We start from the raw sequence: 23,612 nt of genomic DNA, 5'->3' as shown, positions 1-23,612 counted from the left end.
GGATGTGCCGAGGGAAAACATACAAGGGGACCATTCCCCTCAAGTGATAGCAAGACCACAGACATTTTGCAATTGGTTCATTCTGATCTATCTGGTATGTTTCCTGTGACATCATTAGGAGGATATTTATATTATGCTGTCTTTGTGGATGACTTCTCTTGCAAAACTTGGATATATTTCTTGAAGAAGGACAAAATATTCTCATGGTTTCGTGCCTTCAAAGCCTTGGTGGAAAATCAAACAGGGAAGAAGATCAAGATATTGAGGACCGATAATGGAATCGAGTATGAGTCAAATGAATTCAATGACTATTGTAGGGAAGCTGGCATTAAGAGGGAGACTACTACTGCATATACTCTTGAGCAAAATGGTGTTGCTGAAAGGAAGAATCGTTCCATTATAGAAGCCACTCGTGCCATGCTTCATGATCAAGGACTTCCAAAGTTCCTATGGGGAGAAGCTGCCAACACTGTTGTGTACGTTCAAAATCGATGCCCTCATCAAGCATTGGACTCCAAAACTCCCGAAGAAGTTTTCACCAGTAAGAAACTTGATGTTTCTCATTTTAGAATTTTTGGTAGTCCCGTATACTTTCATGTGCCGAAAGAAAAGAGAAATAAATTGGAGGCATCTGGGAAGAAAGGAACTTTTGTGGGCTACAGTGAAACTTCCAAGGCATATAGAATCCATGTGCCTGGTCAAAGAGAAGTAGAGTTGAGTCATGATGTCTGGGATGTGGTCCTCAGACCCTAGGACAAATATGTTGTCACCTCTAAATGGCTCTACAAGATCAAGCATGGTGCTGATGGAAGTGATGAGAAGTTCAACGCTAGATTTGTTGCTCGAGGCTTCTTTCAAAAGGAAGGTGTAGATTATGATGAGATATTTGCACTTGTTGCTCGCTACACCACCATCCGTTCAATTATAGCCCTTGCTGCCTCACAAGGATGGAATCTACACTAGATGGATGTCAAGACTGCCTTCTTGCATGGTTCACTTAAGGAGGAAGTCTATGTGGAACAACCTGAGGGGTTTGAAGTTCAAGATCATTAGACACATGTATGCAGGTTGAAGAAAGCCCTCTGTGGGTTGAAGCAAGCATCCCGGGCTTCGTATGAGAGGATTGATAGCTATCTGATGAAGCTGGGATTTACAAGAAGTGAAGTTGATCCGAACCTTTACTTTAAGGTTGAGAATGATAAACCTCTCATCTTGGTAATCTATGTGGGCAATCTCTTCTGACAGGTGCAGACCCTCTTATTCATCAATGTAAGAGAGAGTTGGCTTCAAAGTTTGATATGAGGGACCTAGGATTGATACATTACTTCCTAGGGTTGGATGTCTAGCAAAAGCTAGGGAAGATTTACCTTTCTCAAGGAAAATATGTTGTGAAGCTACTTGAAGGATTTGTGATGGTGGATTGCAAGTTTGTGACTACACTGGTGGAACTTAACTTCAAGAAGTTATGTGGAAGTGCTGTCGGACCCGATTTGGGAAATCCTTTTGAGTACCGTCAACTCATAGGGGCCCCGATTTTTTTGTTGAACTCCTGTTTCGACATATGTTTTGTAGTGAACACATTGAGTCAATTTATGGTCGAGCCTCATCATATACATTGGAATGCTGCCAAGAATCTCTTGAGATATCTCTAGGGCACAATCACTTCTGGACTGAGATACACTGTCGGGAATGTGAGGCTCCATGGTTACTCTTATGCAGACTGGGCTGGCAGTGTGGTGGATCGTAAAAGCACATCAGGATGTTGCTTCTCTCTAGGTTCTGCTTCAATATCATGGATGAGCAGGAAGCAGAAGTCGATTGCTTTAAGCACGGCTGAGGCTGAATACATTGCTGCTAGTTTTTCTTCCTGTGAAGCTGTCTGGTTAAGGAAGCTCTTTAGTGAGCTACTTGGACATGTGCTGGATATCACCGTGATCTTCTGTGACAACCAGAGTGGGATTCTTCTTTCTGAGAATCCTGTGTTTCATGATCGCTCCAAGCATATTGGTATCAGGTACCACTTTTTCCGAGATATGGTACAATAGGGAGCAATAAGGTTCCATCATATTGGGACCGATGAGCAGGTCGCCGATATTCTTACGAAGCCCCTTGTGAAGGTCAAATTCTTAACCTTGCGTGAACAACTTTCCCTACTAAGTAGTCCATTTCATGCACTACAAGAGTAAGCTCCTAAAGATGCAATCCAATCTTGGTGGAATTGAACCCTCATCTACTGGGCCTCCCCTGATCTCCTCCTATTGATCACCTTGCCACATTGGTGAAGCTCCCCACACTATCAACGAATCACTAAAACCAAATGGAAGATTTGGATGACCCTCCCCTATAAAAACCAACTCACCTCTACGGGTAGCTGAACTGCTCAGTGCTATTATGCCAGAATCCCTTGCCTGTTGCAAAAGAAACCTATCTTGCTGACATCTGACACTTTGGTCATGACTGACTGCCTAGCATGCTCGTACCAGAGCCTCCTCTCCCAGAATTCTCAGCCATAATCTATGCGATGATCGAGGCTAGGCCAATCTTGCCAAAGCGACTCAACAGTGCCAACGCCTATCACTCCATGGCTAGCTCCAATCCTGAGCAACAATTTGCCTCGTCCTATGGTCAGGGATTCGGTGATCCCCCATGTGTCTGCTTGTGAATGAATCAGTCCGCTTGTTATTCTATGCTCATTGAGGAGTGGAGTATCCCACCAATCCACTGGATCCTTGGATCCCATAACCATACTGGAGGTCCATAACCCCCATTCATCTCTGCCTACTGCTGTGATATGCTGCTAGTTGTTGGGACCCCTCTGTGCCTCGTCTTTGCCTCTTGTAGGTAATCCAATAGGTAGGCATCAAGCATCAAGAACTTGTGCCGCGAATATTCAACTGCTTTGTGCCTACCAAATCACATAGCGAGATTTGCTATCCTAGCTCCTGATGATGTGCTCGGGTACTGCCAGAAGCCTAGGCATCATCCTGCCAACAATGACTACTGTCCTCCGCACCTCATGCTCACTTAACGCCTCGAGCTGTCCAGTTGAAAAATATCCATGTAACTCCCTCTCGGTTAGCTCCTCAAGTGTGAGCCTAGGGGTGGAACATATGCTACCTCAATAATCAACCATGCCATCCCTAAGCTTGTGATTGTCAACTCGTGCACCTATCAAGTGTCTCAATTGGAGAGTCTCCTCTTGGTCCATGACACGCGGTGTCTCATCCAATTGCCTAGGGTGAGTCTCCCATGCCTTGTTGCTTGAATGGAGAGTGTCAAAGGGCAACAACCAAACCCTTTGCGATTGTAAGCAACAGTGGAGGATGATGGGTGGGTATGTCCCAAAGAGTATGATCAAGAGTCTGCTGGAATGCTCAAGAGTAATCCTGCAAACGACCCTCTCTCCGCCTCGAATATGTTGATAACCCCCTTGAGGCCCTGCCTCCACTAGACATGGTGTTCCCAGATGCTCAACAATGTCTTCATCGATCCTAGGTGAGTTGCGTCCAAGGGTACACCTACTGCTCTTGCCCATAAGTCTCCTTGGAGGCAACACTCCAAGGGCCCGCTATGCCGCATCATGTGTCACAACATACCACCAAGTACCACCACACTCCTCGACATGCCGCTGTATGCTGCAACTTGTACTTGTACACCACTGGTTACCCGCAGCTATGGCTATACCATCCTGTACCATCCTATGTCTTGTCTGTGTCACCGCACTCTCACTCCTCGCACGTCCTTAATGCGATGTAAGTCACTCCTTCTACCCTACAGTGTAAACCGACTTGCTGTGGTATACCACCATGCATCTCCATGCTCCTCTACAGGCCACTGCTCCTCGTTGCATAGCCCTGCACACCACTAGGCGCTATGGCCTAGAATTTGGTTTGTATGCATGAAGTCACATCCCTCTATATAACATTGGACGCTACGACCTGACTTTGTGCAATCTTGTGTACCATTGTCTACTGTCATACCACGTTGTAACATATGGTATCCCGCATGTGCCAAAGTGTCCGCCACTCTGCTAATGACCCTACAATGACATGTGTCATGTCCCCTTGTCCATCTTGTTAGACTTGAGCACCTTAACTCCACTCCTACTAGAGGGGATATCTCTATTGTGCCGATCCTCTATGACCCCTAAGTCCTAAACCTAAATGGGAGAACGCCGTCTCCATGCAATATCCGGTTCAGTGGCCTACCCATACCACCTCCTCCAACCAACTCTTGCCAGAGAATGCTAATCATCTTGCGACCCCATGCACAACCAACATGCTAATACAATCCATGGAGCCTACTCACAAATTGCCTATCTTCTAATGCTGACTGGAATTCCCATAGGGAATGTATGTGCTCAGTCATTGGGTTGACTACCTCATCAATGCCATAGCCATCTTGCATGTCTGATATCGGATAGGGAGCTTGTTAAAATTGGAAACTAGGGCCAAATTCCATGTGGGTCTACTTATTCATGGCAACTGATATTTTTCTTGGATTCCTCTCGTCGAGAGGTGTAGGATTGATCCAAAGATCATCCGATTCCGATAAGTATTCATGGAGATATGAATTTATTTGTGTTATGGGACAATTCGTCAAGGTCGGCCAGCAACCAAATTTCCCCCTCATCCTCAACGTAGCACTAATAAAGGTGACTTTCAAGTCATTTCACACACCTCTTGTGATCTCTTCCTCTCCACTTGTCTTTTGGTTTTGGTGGGAGGAGAGATCTTAAGATGATACGCTGCCCTAGAAGAAGCCCTAGACCCTAACACTGTCATGGAGGAGATGCAACTTCTTATACGCTGTCAAGGAGAAGCCCTAGACGTGGAGTTGAAAGGGTTTTCTAAGGAGACCTACACTGCCCTAAATTACAGTCCATAAAGCCAGCCTTAATGCTGGTATGGAGAAGCCACTTGATGCCTTAATACGTTGTCTAATACGCAACAAGAAGAGGCACTTAACATAGTCATGAACACAGCTAAAGGGAGATCCACAAAAACCCTAACCGCAATCCTCTATACACAGCTAATCACAAGGCATAACGTAGACCCCAATACGTTGTCCTATACGTGGCAAGAAGAGGGACTTCACTGTCCCTAACACAGTCATTGAAGGAGGTTAAACGCAAGCCTTATCTGTTGGCCTTATTCCATTGATATGCTAGAAAGAACACAACTCTAACGCTGCCCTAAATGCAGTCATGGAATCACAGCAAGGAATGGGCAAAAACACAAGTCTATGATTGACATCTAGACGTTGATTTAGGAGGGTCATATTATGCTCTCGCCGCAGAGAATAGGAGGGCTTATGATTGTATAATGGAGGCCTAAAAGACAGGTCCTAACGCTGTGTAAGAAGGCTCAATGCAGGCTTGAATAAGGGCACCTATGTGCAGTCTTAAGGAAAGTCATACATGCTATTACAGTCTCGGTATATATTATAGACTTGGGTATAGAATCTTGATGATTAGGTGCAGTCATAGAAGGAGCTTAGACAACATGGATTTGAGTTGTTGACTGTATCAAGGACTAACCTTAATACAACATGATGTAGGTGACATCAATGATGTTGAGAACAACTCAGTGATATTTGGGTGCAGCACCGAGACGATGAAGTACAACAATATGGAGACAACATGATGATGAACGCTGCAACATGATGGGCATGGTAGTGAGGTGCAGCGTGATGATGAGGTGCAACATGATGATGAGGTGCAACATAATGATGTGATGTAGCACAATGAGGTGCAACATGGTGATGGAGTCACCTTGGAGGATCAGTTGAAGCAGTATACCTTCACCTGAGTTTAGATCAACTACCTTATGTGTCATCTTCATAGAGAAGATCTCTGCTCTTATTTTGTCAAGTCAAAATGTTGACTTCTGATGTATATGTACTCTCTCTCTCTCTCTGCTGAACTATTGAAGAACATAAGAATTGATCAAGGGTTTCCCCACATTGGGGTTTGTCCCTGGCTAGCGCCACATCTTGTGTCCTCTTGTCTTAGCTTGTTTTCGGCGATTTTTGTTTATGTTCTCTCTGCATTTTACTTTCACGCTAAATGTGATTGCTAATCTGGAATTGATATTGAGCTAATATGGAAAATCGAAGTAAATTTGCTCTCAGCATAGAACATACCTAAAATTAACAGAGCTCCACCTGGAGCCCAGTGCCAACTTGGGCCTCCAATGCCCTCAGTGTCTAAGAGCTCCCATTGAGCCGTACTCTAGAATATAACCATCTCTATGAGTCCAGTCTACTCCAACGGGTACCAACTCAGAATCTCTCGCCATCCAACACCAAGAGAGGGATCGAATGCACGAACCCCTGCATATAGAACAACCCCGACATGCGGATGTTGCACCTTGTGCAACTCCGACCGTCTTATCCCGCTATCTAGGTCAAGACATGAGATCTGACTAGGTAGCTCTGTTTCCCTCTCTCCAAAGGGCAAAGGTGACCCAATAGTGTTGCTAAACTGGTCATCCCCTCTTGTATGTTTAGACAACTTTGTTAACCCAACATAAGGGTGGGTTAACAATGTTGTAGATCCCATCAGTGTGCCTCTTGAGTGAATTGTGATGAAATGCCAATGTGTGGTCTCTATGTTGCCCCTCATCAATGGCTAGCCCAAAGGATGGTTGCACATATTCATCCATCATGGACTCTACACGAGCCTCCGATTGCTCCTCCATAGACAACCCAACATGTAAGATATGCTCACTAGTCAGCTGTAGGTGACTGTTGTTTGACAACTCTGTCATAGATCTGGATGCTTTTGTACCTCTTGGCTTCTCATCAACAGTGGGGATGTCTCCCAGCACCTCATCAACCTGTGGTGTGCTACTATCACCTAAAAACTCGGTCACAACCCGGGATACCTCATTAATGGATACCTCAAGAACGGATGACATCTCATCAATGAGTGTCTGCTCAACTGTGTCCTTGCCAACCATGGCCCCTTGAACTACTTTCGTCTTCTTCGTTAATCCTCTCCATCATCCCAACATAATTCCATTGAATCCCCATTGGTTTTTGCATGCCTCTTAGTTCACAGAACTCTTAAAAAGAGAGGGACGCTTTGATGTCATGACCCAATGATTGGTATGCCCTCCAATTTGCTTCCAATAGCTCCACATCAATTGCAATCATGTCTTGTCATCTTGATGCATTACCCATAATTTTGGGCATAGTGGATTTGCTGTATAATTGAGAATGGTCTTGATGCCCAATTGCGGAATGAATCAACTTTTCGCCCACATCAATCATCATTTGTTGCATCCTAATCACCACATTCAAGGTTACTGCCATGTTGCTTGATTCTAGTCTTTCTTTGGATCCCATGATTTTGTAGCTTTTTATTTTGGTTTTGTCAAAGAACGAAGGGTTTCCCACAAGCTGAGCCAAGATTATGGCTCTTATACCCCTGTAATGTTCCAAAATAGGAAAAACAGTGATATGCAAGCAAATAGCACATTTACACCATAGAAAATTTTAAAACAATTTAGTAAACACCCAGAACAATAAGAATTATGGAAGCAACTGAGCTATTTTATTATAACTGGTGCAAGAGTACAAATATATGGAAGGAATACACCTGGGCTTTTCTTTTTTGGCAAGCGGAGCAATGTCTAGGTGAAGCAATGGCCAGGTGAAGCAATGATAACTCAAATTGTCCAATTGCTGCTCTGTGCTGCCCCAACAAATATGCACTATCTGTTGCAAAGATATGGCTGGAAACCCACCTCTAGTGCTTAGAAAATTCTGCAAATTTATTTCTAAGGTCCTTGTCAAAAACCCAGAAAAACCTCAGAAATGGTTTGCCCTGGTTTTGACCTTCCAAAACTGACCCCCAAAAAGACACTGCGCAGTTCCCAACAATTCTGCACAGCCTCCTGCAAAGATATGGCTGAAAACCCCACCTTTGGTGCTCATAAATTTTGCAAATTTATATCGAGGGTCCTTGTCAAAAACCCAGAAAAACCCAGAAATGGTTTGGCCTGGTTTTGACCTTCAAAAATCGATCCCCAAAAGGCCCTATGTCCTCCAAATCTGCTGAAGCAGACTGCCTGCCAATACACCAACAAAATCCTCCCCAGACATTCCTGAAACGCAGCGATCAACTCCACCAATACTTCCCTTATTTCTCCCGGCAAGCAATAGCCCCAATGGCTGAAACTCTATCTCCCATGTATGCCCAGTTTCTCTCTTCTGCGCTGGCCACAGAGTCTGCAAAATCATTCCTGAATATTGCTGCCACTTCCAGCCCTCAAACTCACCCAATAGCCAACAAATCTATTGAGTCTTCTTCTCCTAATTTCTCTCGGCAATAGCCCTCCGGAAGAATGCTACAATGGCCACAATAGATCCACTATTGCGTCCTCTAGAAATATGCACTGCTAGGGTGAACTGAATACAAATGCTGGAAGTCTCTTTGAATACAAATGCTGAAATCTCTCTACAAATCTCTTCCGGATGATAATGGATGAACCTTTCTAGGGTGGCACTCGAAGTCTCCCGAAGAAAGGGTGAGTTCTCCGCTTGAAAAACTCTTGCTAAACAGCGAGTGACTTGGCTAAACAACTCGAGCAACAAGATCAAATTCGATAAGCCAAAAATGCCAAATGAAGTGTGCTGCCTTCCTTTTATAACTTTCGTGGAGCCTTTCTTCTTTCCTTTTCTTCCCTCTCATGCATTTCAAATCATTGGCTTAGGGAGTGCATATTTCTTATGTGGGTGGTCCCCACATATCATTAACAAAACAAAATAATATAAAATTAACTTGCCTCTAACTCCTATGTCTTCTATCAAAAATCAAATGGGCCCTGTCTTCACCAAAATTGGCCTGCAAAATGTAGAAATAAATCATGTTCCAAAATAATTTAGGAAGGGACATTAGATAATTTCTGAATAGTAGTCGAGCAATAGTATTATTGAAATGTATCTATACCATGCTGGTTGCAAAAAGGACACAGTTACAGGGTCTTCGCCCTCTGAAGGATGAGGACAATCATGCAATCATATTAGCAAAGTGTGTACGCAGGTATGAATACCCTATCAGGTGATAAAATAGCGATAAGGGTTGACATTACTATGATGGCTGAATTCATATTATTCACCAAATGTATCTCAGTTATCCCGGTTTCAAACAAGCACTGACTGCTAAACTAAGCCCTAGCATCTAGCCACTAAATAGGCGTGAAAACAGTAAGAATCTAACCCATAAGACTCTGCAGGTTCACTAATGCTAACCTCCTGTGCTGCAGGTCCCCCTGCTGCCCTTGTGATGCCGACCGCATGATACTTAATTTGTGCCCCTCCTTCCTTTGCAACCAATTCCCTGAATTATGGGCTTAGGATGCTTTTTTCAGTACCCTCCTTCTCTCCTTATTTTACTTTCCACTGTTTTCTTTGTTCCTCTCTTACTGCACTTTAATTGTTCGCTTCTTCTGGCTCTCCGTGCCCCCTCCTGGTCCCGACTTCCTTCTTTTCTACTATTCGCATACTACTGCCAGTTAGTTATGGCCTAGCCCCTCTGGACCAATCTGAGATGTCCCTCTCTCCTTCCTGGTCTTGTCGTTGCTAATCGGTTTTCTTTGGCCAAACAGTTTCCTGCCATTTGGCCCCCTCCTCCTTCCCTCCTTGCCTGTCATCTGCCATCTTTCCAGGTTCATTCTAGAATCAATAGGGTGTGCGGAAAAAAGTCTTCTCCACCATTTGCCAAATTTCCTGCAATATCTGCGTGTGTTTCTCATTCACGACTTCCTTCTCTCTCCATCCTCAAAACTTTTTTGAATGAATGTTTGTGTGCAGTCCTTGAAAACATACCCTAAGATAACACGTCGATCTGAATGGAAGGTTAATGTAATCCACTGTTTGAGTCATTAGAGAAATGTTAACAAAAGGTCCATGCTTTACACAAGGCCTTCACTAGCATCCACTCCTACCAATATGAGAGGAATTGTCTTATACTTGCTAGTTTTAAAAGTTGGGTCTATGTCTAGGGTTATATCAAATTTCATATGCCTATCTACTAAGGCTTACAAGTTTTATAAGTAAAACAACTTTAAAACACATCATTTGTTATTCCCATATCTTTAACACCATAAATATTCCAAGCTATAAGAACACCAATGCTTGAGAATATATAAGAATTTGTTAGATTTCGGTATTGAAGTAATACAGTAACTAAAAGTACTTGGTCTACTATTGGGTCCATTATCCTCATGGGTAGAAGTTTCAAGTCCGATCATCATATTTGGGCTATATTATGGATTTCTTGCTACATTGCCTTTTGGGTATTTTTATTATTTTCAACATGTATATAAAGATAACCAAGGAATTATTTACAATAACCATACAAGTGCAAGGTCACCAAGAGAACATTTACATTATATACATGAATGTACCATGACCGAGACAATTAGCGCAGTATCTACATATTTTGCAAGATGATCGGAGTCATTATAGGGAGTGAAGGATGTACGCTATATCTCTTTGTTTCGAGTTCTTAGTGGGTGATTTGGAGACCAAAGTCACAAGAGAAGTGTGGCTGCTTTATGCTTGAGTGCATGGGCAAAGGTCTTTAGTCAAAGGATAGGGAAGGGGAGGGGGAAGTGACACATGATGATCAGATACCAAACCTGGAAAGGCCCTAGAATTCTCAACAATTGTAACTGTGTGTGAAGCATTTGTAAGTTGGAGAAAGGAATCAAGTAAGTACCTTCTCTTGCCTCCTTTGGATCGTCTGAGTCCGGGTTTGACTTATCTGCCTCTGCACGTCCCCCTAGTGGATCAATTCCGTGCATCCTAGGGAAATCTAATGGAGACTGCGCAATTGGATCCTTTGCCATCTGTACCGACTCCTTACTTTTTGGACTGGATTCCTTTCTCTTGATGGGGGATATGAGCTCTTTTGTGTAATGGGAGTTCACATTCTCTTACCAGTTGCCCATACTTGTGACACCCTCTGCATCTGAAGGGAACACCCTCGTAATCTAGTATTTGGATTCTCTCCCCCCTCTGCCTGATGTCGATGTCTTCAGGCAACCCGTTACGAAGGTCAGTGTTTACCAGGATGCGAGCTAGATACATGTCCGCTGTTGTTAGATAGGATGAATCGTGTTCCATGCACGTCCCCTAAGAGTTTCCGAGGTCCTTGAAGGCTAAGGTGTCCCAATTATTTGCTGCGAGGCCAGGAGTCTCACCAATATTGGGACAACACCCATTCTTTCCTGTTTGGCGTCAAACAAAGGGGACCAAAAATTGAATATGATTGGGGTGGAGTCCATCTTCTATACCGTCTGTGCAACTTGTTTTGCCTCAACTGCTTTCTTGAACTTCAGGTGAATCCATCCCTGCGCCAAAAGAGCGACCTCTGGGGGAATCTTGATTGCAGGCGAAATTTCATTAGCCACCCATGCCTTTATGGAACCTATGCTGAATTTCCTGCCTCTAGCTTGTCCAACCAAGGATTTCTCTGCCATTTCTTCAGCGTTCTTCATCGTGACATTCACATCCAGAACCAGAGATAGTCTAGCTCTACTTGCCTTTTTAACACAACACTTCTTTTTCCACTTTGTGCCCTTCTCCTGCACCTCTTTTAAACTCAGGGTTCCACTCGAAACAGTAAGAGTTTTTTCCTTCGAGTTCTTTTCGCTGCTTTCTTCTATATTCTAACCTTCCCCTTCTTCTGAGACCGGCAGATCCTTCAAGAAAATGCTCCCTGATGGCTGAGATGAATGCTCCTTGGGAGGGTCTGAGATTGGTGGAGCCCCTGTAAAGAAGAGACCCAAACCATGTCCTCGGTCTGCAGGGAGTTCTGCTAATACCTGTATTGTCTGGTAATCTGTGCCTGATGCAAGGATTGTTGGAAGGAATTTGGACAGGGAAGGAGGAATTTCTTCCAGGAACCCATAGGGCATCCTTGCAGAAACTTGAATACGGTCCTCTGGGCCCAGACTCTGTATCCACTGCATAGCTACATCCGGAAAGATCACAACTGGCATTGCTTCTGCCAATCGTCCAGCTGGAGCCTGATTCTCTTCCAAGGCAGCCTATTCTGGAAAGGGGACAGGCTGGGGCTCAATTTTTGGCCACACTTCCGGCCTGTCGACCTACGGCTTATGCTTGAAATCTGGGGAGGATGCCCAGAATTGGATGTCATTATCTTCCTTTGGTTCAAAATCAACCAGATCTTCTTCCTCCATGGAAGACCTATCTTACTAACCGACAGATCAGCCTGAAAACTTGAACACTGTGGAAGCTTTTCAGCTGTAGACCCAGCCGCCTTACAGCTGGAAAGAAAGTTGAAATTACATCAATTGCAAACCCCTCCTCCGGAAACTGCCTACGTATATTAACTAACCCTGGAGGGCTATGTACACCAGTCTGCTCTCCTTTATTCCGACTACAGTTAGCTATCTGGATGCAGCTTCCAAACCCTTAGCTATCGACCTCCTGAAAACCGCAGGCCTCCTGAAACTGTAGATCCCATCCTTATCTCCATCCTGGTAAATATTTGATACCTCTTTAGACTATAATTACTAATGAGTACTATGCTTATTTTTGGACTATAGAGGCCATTTAGAGCTTCTTTGTTGATGTATTTTGGTTCAGACATTGATTGCACTTGATGTGTATTTTGGTTATGCAACCTTGCTATATTCATGAAAAAATATGCATAATGGTTTGGTTTCACATGCATGCACATGAATGTGTGTGTCTGTGTGTATTATTTGAATATTTTATATATTTTTTGGTTGATCAGTTTTGTTTCCTATTTTTGTCTGGTTCCACTCTGATTCAAGATGGTTCTGGTAACATTGAGTGAATCAGAATCTAGAGCATTCCTTGTTTCTACCAGATATGCCTTGCTTGTGCCCTAGTTTTGGCTTTGCTTTCAGGGGCCTAACTGCCATTGTTGCTTCTTGCATCAATGGATTTCCATATATCCTTGCATTCTAAGTTGATTGCAAATACCAGCATGTTGCTGGGAATTGAGGGGTGTGTTAACAACAATGGTTGGGTGGGGAGAGATGGACCAGTAGTGGATTGGAACAGTGTTGTGGGGTGAAGCTGAGTGGAAATGAGGAATAGGGAATGGCAGCACTGTAAAAGGTTACATACATCAAGGCTGCCAAAGGAAGACTGGAATAGAAGGGTCCGGAGAAAGTGGGACATAGGTACAATCTCGGCTATAATTCATTAACCATTCTATAGCTTTCAATAATACACACAAACACGCTACATAGCACTCAAGTTTCACATAGACTTGAACATACTCCTATTTAACCATTTTGGACTTACATCTAAAGTTAGACAGCAGCTGGGCACATAGACAAAGTACATCTGAAAATCCTCTTACATGGTTCCTTTAATTCATTCTTAAAATTTTACGCTGGGCATTTGCAATACCTCATAGTTGGCCTCTTTAATCTTGGACTCATTTTTGAGAATTTAAATTTAGCAATTAAGTGTTCATTTACTGGACTGACTTGGAACTTTTTGTGTTGCTACCAGTTTCTAGTTTTGATAATTGCCGAAAACATGCTGAAAGTTGTAAAACCTAAGACGAAGTCTGCAAGGAGGGCTCTTGAAAAGCATGCTCCAAAGCTTGTAAGGGCCTCTATTAAATTGTCAATTCCTATGTTATTGTTAATTTCAAAATATTTGCATAGAAGAAAATTTCAGAAATTCTTTTTTCTTATATGCTTTTTGTTAAGCCTCCATGCATATTGAGTGTCTTGTCTAGATAAGCAGAAATGCAGAAGTTAAGAAATAATCAGTTCATGATTATCGTCATAACTTCATCTAGGCTTTTTATATTCAAAGAGAGAATTCTTTATTGGAGATTCAGATAACCATTCAAGATTGGTAGTTTTCTTTTTATGTATTTTTAACTTGTTTGACATGCTGCAGGTTGAAAATGTAAAGAAAATGCTAATTTTGCATGGCACAAAGACTAGCAAGGTATTGAACACACTATTGACTGACATATTTCATCTCAAGAGAGCTGGGGGAAATGCTATCAAGTACGCAAGGAAGAATGACAAGATCCGGCCATTTGAAAGTGGGGGTGAAACTACCTTGGAGTTTCTTTCTCTGAAAACTGATTGCAGTATTTTTGCGGTATGTTTCTGTTCTTGTTAGCTTAGTAGCTTACATATTTGTGAAGGCATGGGTAGGGGTTATCTGTGAAGCCCACAAGGGTGAAACATGTCTCTGGGGGATTTGAACCTTGGTGGGGAGGATATCACAACCCTTGCTTTATCATTGAACCAATAGCCTGTGGACAAACTCTCTTGTTTTAGTTTGATTTCTAATTAAAATATTTCTTACCTCTTGCTTAAAACTTAGTATACTGCAGCTTATAATGTACAAGTTAAATACATTTTTTGTGGCATGTATTTTATGGAAAAATAATATCTCTATTATGAAGCTGTGCACTAGTCATTGTAGATGCTGTGCTGATCATTAACCTTGCATTGCTGCAGTTTGCTTCTCATTCGAAAAAGAGGCCAAATAATCTTGTTTTAGGGAGAACATATGATCATCATATATATGATCTGATTGAGGTCGGTGTGGAAAATCTCAGTTCAATGGAGTCGTTTGGTTATGGAAAGAAATTGGCCCCACAAGTAGGCTCAAAGCCTCTTTTTGCCTTCATTGGGGAAGGTTTTGAGACCAAGGAACAGCTCAAACATTTGAAAGAGGTTTTGCTTGATATGTTCAGGGGGGAGGTCTGGTTCTTATCTCAGTTTTTCCTTAGAATATTAATGCTGTAGTTGCCTATCTTGTTATAAAAATTCTATTAATGGAAATATTACGATAAATATTTGCTTACAAGTAGTACTCACTTAAATATGCTATCTCTTGGTTGGCCAGGTTGTCGAGACACTAAATATTGCAGGTCTAGATCGTGTATTTGTATGCACAGCAGTGGGTGACGACAAGGTTTGCTTGTCTTCCTGTTTTAGAATTACTTTTTTTAGTTCTGAATTAGTGCTCCAGGGCATTGGATTTTCTTGTATGCATTCCAAGCACACAAAATTTGTGTGACTTTTGATTGTAGAAAGTTCTAGGGGAGAGACGAGTCCTTACTTCTCAATTAGGGTAATTAGTCTGCTCTTTAGAGCTTCTGAGAATGTTTCTTTGTTTTCTGTTTTACTAGTATCTTGGTTTAATTTTGATGTAGGTTCATTTCATGCATTGTGCAATACGTCTGAAAAAATCTGGCACAATTGTTCCACGTATTGAACTAGTTGAAATTGGACCTTCAATGGACCTTGTACACAGACGACATCGACTTCCAAATGAGGATGTTAGAAAAGATGCCATGAAATCTTCTGATGTAAAACCCAGAAAGAAGGTAATGTTTTCGGATTGCCCAGTTACAGAATATTTCTTTCCACTTCCATAAGACTTTTTTTGATGAATATGATTTCTGTACATCTTGCATTTTATTTTCAGGTCAAGAACGTCAGTAAGGATCTTTTATCTGGAAAAGTTGGGAGGATTTATATGCCTAAGCAAGAGGTATTTTCTGTTGCCTGCTTTCAAGTGTGTTTCCGCTGTACACCATGTTTCATGAATAAGGGCCTCTTCTCTTGTTTCTTATGAATGTAAATGTGCTCTCTTTGTGCAGGTAGGAGAAATGGCACTAGCTAAAATGAAAGGTTTGAAGAGAGAGCGCAGAGAAGCTGCAGCTGCCCATGCAGAAAGTAAGACTGTCATAAACAAGAAGCAGAAGACAGGCTAAAAATATGTGTCACAATTTTGGTAAATGGGGAACAACATATAACTCATATTCTGCAAGCAGGGCTTCTCTAGTTTCATTGTGTGTGTCAACTTGTGATACTGGATTTTGCCTGCTAGTTGTAATCTCATCATATCTGTTGTCACAATTTTGGTAAATGAGGAACAATATTTAAATCTTCTTCAGTAGGCAGGACTTCTCTAGTTTGTAATTTTGTTTCAACCTGCGGTACTGGCACTTGCCAGTTAGTTGTATTTTTAATTTATGTATATTCTCATTGAGCCTTTGAGGTGAATATTCCATGAGGAAGAATGAGGAGACTAGTGACAGTTTTTGATGTTTTTCCTTCTCTATGTAACGTTTTAACTTCTTTTATGGGCTTCATGCAAATAATGAGTCAGCAATTTGAATGTTTCAGTCCTTTTATAGTGGCATGTCGGGATTCCTTTTCCATTTATTCAAATTATGTTTTTGTGTGCAATGCCTATGGCCTTAAAAAAATTGAATTAAATTTTCAAGTTTTTAGGGTCCTCAGTGATTAGGCATTGTCTACAGATGAATTGTTTGAATGTTTATTTTTGTGGAGTCGTAAATATGCAGAGAAGGATGTAGAGAGTCAATTCAAGGGAGTGAAGACATGTGGTTAATCTGGTGGGAGAACATATTTCAAAATTAGTGAAGTTGGCTCTTTATGTGTGTGCCCTTAAATTTCCTGCAAAGGGTCTTTTTTGGTTGCACACACTGCTGCTCCGAGTTGTTATCAATTAATTTTAGAAGAAGTACTTCAGGGCTCTTGGTATTTGTGTGTTAGGAATCAGGATATATGTAGCGTCTTTTTATTCTGTCAATAACTTGAGATGACATTCATCAATATGCAAATCTTACAAAATGTTTAAGGTTATTCTACAATGGAGAAAGAGCCCGCAAAGATGAGCTATTAACTATTTGAAGTCATTGACCTATTAAAGATATTAAATATAGAATATTATTATAGAATTCCTATTTTTTCATAGAGATGAAGATACAAAATAATAGCCTTTCCTGCCAGAGACATCATGAGCAAGGGCATAGCCACTCGACTCTCCACAACAACCCATGAATATGTAGAAATCTTTGGTTGTGATAATCTCAACAAGGCTTATTTGCAAGCCTTGATGTTCTGGGCATCCGAAACAAGAATCTCTATCTTTTGCTTAAGTTGGCCTGAAAATACGATGGTTACATTAATGGTGGGACTGTCTTAAGTAGGTGTTTACATCAAGTATTGTCTTGGTAGCTTGTATCTACCTCTAGAGGCCGCAGAGCAGATCTTGGTTGTGATAGGTCCATTTAAATATATTAAAGATATTAAATATAGAATATTATTATAGAATTCCTAATTTTTCATAGAGATGACGATACAAAATAATAGCCTTTCCTGCCAGAGACATCATGAGCAAGGGCATAGCCACTTGACTCTCCACAACAACCCATGAATATGTAGAAATCTTTGGTTGTGATAATCTCAACAAGGCTTATTTGCAAGCCTTGATGTTCTGGGCATCCGAAACAAGAATCTCTATCTTTTGCTTAAGTTGGCCTGAAAATACGATGGTTACATTAATGGTGGGACTGTCTTAAGTAGGTGTTTACATCAAGTATTGTCTTGGTAGCTTGTATCTACCTCTAGAGGCCGCAGAGCAGATCTTGGTTGTGATAGACTCAAAACTCAAGTCCATTTTACAGGACTCGAGCAGTGAGGGATCCTAACTGTCAACTTCCATTTTTTCGTGCAGGTTGGCCTGAAACTAAGATGACAAGATTAACCAATGAAAAGATTTATTGTGGGATTTTTCTCTGGCAATGATGGTTGCTTCTGCCACTGACTTGCTAGCCTCTCTCATCCTCTAGATATCATGGCGTGCTTCTTTATGCATATTGCCATGTCATATAGGTGATTTTGCCCCTGTTTCCATCCAACTTTCCTTTGATGGCGATGCTTTGCTCAAAGTGCAAGACATGTTGCTCTAATTTATTTAATCTATGGGGATGTTTTAGTTGCATGGCCACTTTTTCAACCTAGTTTTGAATACACATGGTACAATTAGAGACAATTGTAAAACAATCATTTGACACGAAAGACTTCTGAATTGAAAAGCGACCTTGGATAGTATTATTTTGTTCTCTTTGTAAACAGAGTTTCAGTTCTTAATAAGTACCATGCAAAACAGAAATCGTAGCAGAGGCCATAATCATCTCCTTGAAGAACCTTGGGATAACAAATAGCAACAATTCCCTAGAGTAGAACTCTTTTGCTAGTGTTGAAGTTTTTGGACTTTTTGACTTGTGCTATAATGCGTTTGGAACCTTCTATGTAATGACGTCAATCTTGGCAAGATAACCACTTATTGTTAAGCCTTAAACCACAAACTAAGTAAATGACATCTAATACTGTCAATATATATATATATATATATATATATATAATCAGATCTGTGGTGCGCTACGCTTTTGTCCGATGTTGTTAGTATGCCAAGCAGTGTGACATTTGTCACAAGACTGGGGGGATTTATTGCCGTTGCAGCTAGTTGTAGTCGAAGGACATTTTAGTTGAAGGACATTTTGACAGATGAACAATTGATTTTACTGGGCCTATTGCTCTGCTTGTGAGGTGCTATGGGGGTGCAGTACATTATTATGGCCATTGACTATTTGACTTGGGGAGTTGAAGTTGCACTGTCCAACCAGCTGCATTGACACTGTGAGGTTCATTTTCGAGAATATTGTTACTAGGTTGTTTTCGGAACTTGACTAGTGATTAGGGAAGCACTTTGTGAATGTAACAATTGCAGTGTTAATTTAAAGAGTTCATGATTCAACATCGTAAGACTACCTCCTATCTTCCTCAAGTGAATGGCCTTGTTAAAGCATTAACAAACTTTTGGAAAGGTATCTATCAAAGATCGATGTAGGGAATAGAGGTGATTGGAATGAGAGAATACACACAGGGTTATGGGCTTTACTACACCACTTGTAAAGCTTTGACTACTCACACACTCTTTACATTGCTTATGGTAAGGAAATATTTATGTCGCTAGAATATGTATAATCTAGAATGTTACAATCTAGCATGTTACTAGCCTTGGCTATGCAGATGATAGAGGAGGTTCCGCTTCAAGAAAGGTTGGATGAATTGATGCAAGTTTGGAAAATACAGGTTTCTTGCATTATATCACCAGAGTTTAGAGGTATGAAAAGAAGGCCTGCAATGATTGTAGTTATTAAAATTAAGGTCATAGTGTGGGTAATTAGTTCTATGTTATGGTGATAAAGTACTTTGGGCATGTACGAATGCTATGGATGCACTAGTAGTGACCTTTCCACATTTTGCAGATCATAAATGGTGCTACGAAGATATCACAGGTTGATGGCAAGTGAATGAAGGAATATTTGGAAGGCCCACACTTGAAGCCCTTCTTTATGTCGAGAACAATCCCATGCCTTTTCTTTTGTGGTGGGGTTGAATAATAGTGTGGTATAAAGTGGTGATGTTTTATTTTGCAGTAGTGTTTCATTATTTTCTAGTATTAGTATCAAAACGGTGTTGAAGTTTTTTAGTTAAAAGGATAAGTATGTAGATGTAGTGTGGAAAGGGTGTTGGTCTACATTGTTAACGTAATGGTTACAATGTTAGATAATGTGACCTACTATGATGAGCCAACTGCTACAACTTTCCCATTCTTGAGAATCTATTCATGGTTGGGGTGTTGCTTTATAGTGAATTGGGTTGAGGGTGTTGCTATGGGCCAAAGATGTTGTGTTATGTTTGGGGAGAGTGAGATTTAGAAAACTTTCGAACTTGTGCTTTTGAAATTGTGCATTCAATGTTTGTTGATTAACCACCAAGTAGAGGTTTGCTAGGGGTGCGGGATTAGAGTTGGGGTTTTATAAAGAAAGCGATGATGAATCATAATTTTGTACCCAATGATGATGATCTCAATGCACAAAGCTTGGGAGTGAATCTTAGTAAACATGTTGATTTTTGTATGCATGAGGCAGACAAGCAAAGAGACAAGCAAAGAGGAATCATAGGTTGTAGGATGTAGCTCAATTTGTTTTTTGTTCATTGGAATTTGTAGGCTTGTGAATAGGCATGGATTGCCAATTTATTATGTAACACCCTTCACAGGGTTAATAATGTTAAGAAGGCTATTGTTGTTTAGGTTAATAATCAATGCTTAATAATGTTAAGAAGGCTATTGTTGTTTAGGTTAATCATCAATGTTCTTAATTCAATAACGTAGGTTTACATAGTCATGATATCTTTGTTCTTAAAAATTAATTTCATTATGCCCTATAATACTCTAGATTCATAACAAAAGAGAAACCTACAAGTCACTTAATTCTTAGAAATAAAGCATATGCAATTTGACAATAAACTATGAGTTTAAGTAGCATACGTTATAGGATTTTATATAGTGAAGACAATAAATAATTAGACAAAATACCTCTTTACTATACATTTCTTGGTTTCAGAGTTACTATCGAGTGCAAAGGTAATCCAAAATTTTTCCTAGCTGCTTGTCCAAAGGAACAATTATTCTCCATATCGACCAAGAGCCTAATTAGGTGCTTAACGCTAAGATAACATTTTTGTTTCCTATCCCTCCATGTCAAGGTCTCTAAAAACAACAATAAATAAAGTTTTTGTTCCAAATTTTTTCAAAGTTGTTGGACACCTAATCCTCAATGGGTTGGTGTGGAATGTGAACATCCATCAGAGTCCAAGAGACCACTTAGAATATGAATCCAAGGGTCACATCAATGTACTATAAACGTATATCATGTCAATAATATATGCAATCTAATGCTTATCTTCCACATTAGTTGTTTACATTCCTGTATGTTTAACATGTTATCAGAGCTATAGGCGAATTTCTGCCCTGCTCAAATTTGAACCACTCGTTGTGGCCTCTTTGTGCATGTCAGTTTTGCATTCTTGCTTGTAGAACTGCCATTATTGTGTGCATGCCTATTTCATGTTGCGCACTGTCCGACTGACCGCTCTCAGCTAGATTCATGCTGGGTTCTCTATCCACTGTCTCAAATAGCAAAAACGCACCTGCACTCTTGCCTCCCTGGACTCTGCACCTGAGCGCTCTGCCAAAGGTATTTTTTTGTTCTATCATAACTCCTTTGATTTTGTTTTGTTATTGTTGCAGCTCTACCAATCCTTGCAGAATCGTTCCTCCTGGTATCTGCGCACAATGTCTCTTTGTATTCCAGCACGCATAGTCTCTCTAGTATGAAATGCATGCGTTGTTTATAAAGATTGTGCACATTAATGATGTTGGAGCAATTCTAATCCGTGAGAGAAATTAGGTATTTGAATCGATTTTTATGTCATAAATCCTCTCTGCGCCCTTCAGAAACGCCAACGCTGACATTTCTGTTACCTTTGCCAGACCTGCACTTTGTGCATTCTCCCATGCAAATAACACAGACTCTGATTTTGCTAGATGTTGTCCTCTCAGTTTTTTTAGTGAATGTATTTGTGCTCCGTGGACAAAAACAAAACCGAGCCAAAGCTGGGAACAACTGTAGCGATATAACCTTTCTGGAGATAGTTTCATTCGAAGAGATAATGCTTGCTTTTGTCTCTGCATAGGAGTCCGTGAAATCATAGCCGCGTTGAATTGTTTGTTCTTGCAAATTGTACGCTTTGAAGATCTGTTCGTTGTCTTGGTCCTTTGTGTTGAATTCGTGGTAATGATTGTGTATGGTGCAACGTTGAATGATGGTTGCATATAACGTTGAATAGTTCTCAATGTTGATATATACATATATATTGAATGTTGACGAGACTACGAGAAGAAGACATAGGTGGCACGTTAGGTCGTTTCATATTCTTGAAAGAGAGCCACAAACAATTTTAAAATTTAGTGATAGAATCTAGAATCTAAGGCCCACTCTGTGCTTGAAGGCCGAATTTATTTATGGAGCATTCAGAGTCTGGAAATCTGAGGTCGAGAAATCACTTTCAGTCGACATCTGCAATAACAAGGCCTTGAGATTGGATTATTATGTGCATATGATGCAGCGTTGCGTAAATTATATACATGTGGTTCAATTGTTGAATGTTGAATGATTTGAAGTTATATATGTGCATACATTGGTTGTTATTATAATATGGCATTGAATCTTGGATGGTGAGACAACAATGGTCTGCACACACAATATATGGCGTTTGGACACAATGTATGTTGAATGAAGTTGTTGCGGTATAAGTTTTAGGGAAGAACAAACGGACTTTGCAGAATCCCTAATGGTGATGGTCTTTGATTTGTAGTCCACATCTTGGACCAGAAACGACCCACGAGGAGTCAGGGGGAGGAAAACATTGGCACCCTTTGCATTTTCCTTGTAGCGCAGGAGATTTATGTAGGGGAAAGCCCCGTAGTGTTTTTCTGGCCCAAGTGGGGGACGCAGGATTATATTTCTGCAGGATCTATGGCACTTTTTGCCACTTTTCGCCATTAATGCTGCTATTTCTACCACAAATGGAACTCACTGTAATTAAGATGCATGTTATTCTTAAAATCCAACCTGAGATTTTGGATCTATTCATGCTTGGGCACCGTCACAGTCAGTCTGCCTGAAGATTAGAAGGTTGAAGGGGTTGTTTTGAATGCAAGAACAATGAATGAAGCAATGAGTTTCTCCTTCTATTATGTGTGTTGACCCAAATCAAAACATATAATTTAATCTCTACATTTGTCGAGAAGGCTTGGTCAAAGGTGAGGGGATATGAATTACTTCATGGGAAGGAACATAACGCAGTCAGATTTCCTACACAAGGAGCTCTGTTGTATTTCTTTATTGTAATTTTTGCTCCATGCAATAAAGTGAAGTTATCAACTAAAGGAGTGAATCTCGCATTGCTTGAGATATTTGAACCATTTCATGCATAGGATTGAAGAAGGACATTCTCTCGGTGGCATCACTAAATGATTTAAGAAAAAATTATGCCTGCATTATATATTCAATGATGCACAACTCATATTCTTCATTTTTGAAATTTTCAATAGTTGAGGTTTGTCTAGCCCTACTACAGTGTCCACTGGGATTTTTGAGCCTTTATTTCTTTGCTGAGAAAATGGCCAAACTTGATCATTTGCTAGACTTATCAAGCAATCTAATCCTGTCTACTGATGATGACAGTCAAAATCAACAAAGACTCTCTTTGAAATTTAGACATGTCTACAATATGCACAAGAACAAATTGATTTTTTGCAGCTTGAATCTCAACTGCAGCAGGAAGAATTACAAAAGTGTAGTTATCATTCTGAACTTGTCTTTGTTAAGGACAATCCTCTGTTTGAGACACACTCCCATTAACAACCAGAAATTGATCAGATCATTGAGCCCCTCTCAGGAGCAGTTTTACATAAAGATGTCGAAGTTCAAGTTCTACTTCCCAAGCTCATAACAGAAACAAAACCGGTCTTGGTTATGGCAAGGATGTGTCCTTTCATATTCCAGATTACTCAAAGCCCATCAAATTTCAAAGTGTTGGGTTTCTTCATGGCGGTTCACCTTCACCTGTTTCAGATTCTACCCCACATTTGTAGCCAAAAGTTGTTAAATGCCAACACTGTGACCGAGTTTGCCATATGAAAGATCATTGTTTTGATCTTCATCCATGTGAACACTATCATAAAACCACTCATTCTTCAAACATATGCTTAAAAAACAATCCTCTTGCAAAAACAAAGATTCATCTTGGATGGATCGCTTTTTGGCAATGGGCATCAACAACGAAGAAAATATTTCAGTCATATGTCAAAATTTGTTCTAGAGTATTGACCAA

General features: G+C 40.8%; 1 protein-coding gene across 1 annotated transcript in view; it reads left to right on the top strand.

The window, feature by feature from the left end:
- LOC149229897 (Ribosomal RNA processing Brix domain protein) overlaps positions 1-16,180 on the top strand; it is a 42,250-nt gene extending 26,070 nt beyond the window's left edge. The window contains exons 2-8 of the mRNA XM_089378773.1: positions 13,528-13,623; positions 13,927-14,136; positions 14,502-14,747; positions 14,893-14,961; positions 15,203-15,376; positions 15,478-15,543; positions 15,653-16,180. Of these exons, the coding sequence (XP_089234899.1) occupies positions 13,555-13,623; positions 13,927-14,136; positions 14,502-14,747; positions 14,893-14,961; positions 15,203-15,376; positions 15,478-15,543; positions 15,653-15,766 (948 nt within the window). The 5' untranslated portion in view covers positions 13,528-13,554 and the 3' untranslated portion in view covers positions 15,767-16,180. The remainder of the gene's footprint in view (positions 1-13,527; positions 13,624-13,926; positions 14,137-14,501; positions 14,748-14,892; positions 14,962-15,202; positions 15,377-15,477; positions 15,544-15,652) is intronic.
- Positions 16,181-23,612: the final 7,432 nt, after the last annotated feature.

Source organism: Pinus tabuliformis, chromosome J (assembly GCF_031772625.1).
Source record: "Pinus tabuliformis cultivar Carrire ecotype Pingquan chromosome J, CPIR1, whole genome shotgun sequence".
Lineage (NCBI taxonomy): Eukaryota > Viridiplantae > Streptophyta > Pinopsida > Pinales > Pinaceae > Pinus > Pinus tabuliformis.
This window is presented reverse-complemented; position numbering and strand designations above follow the sequence as displayed.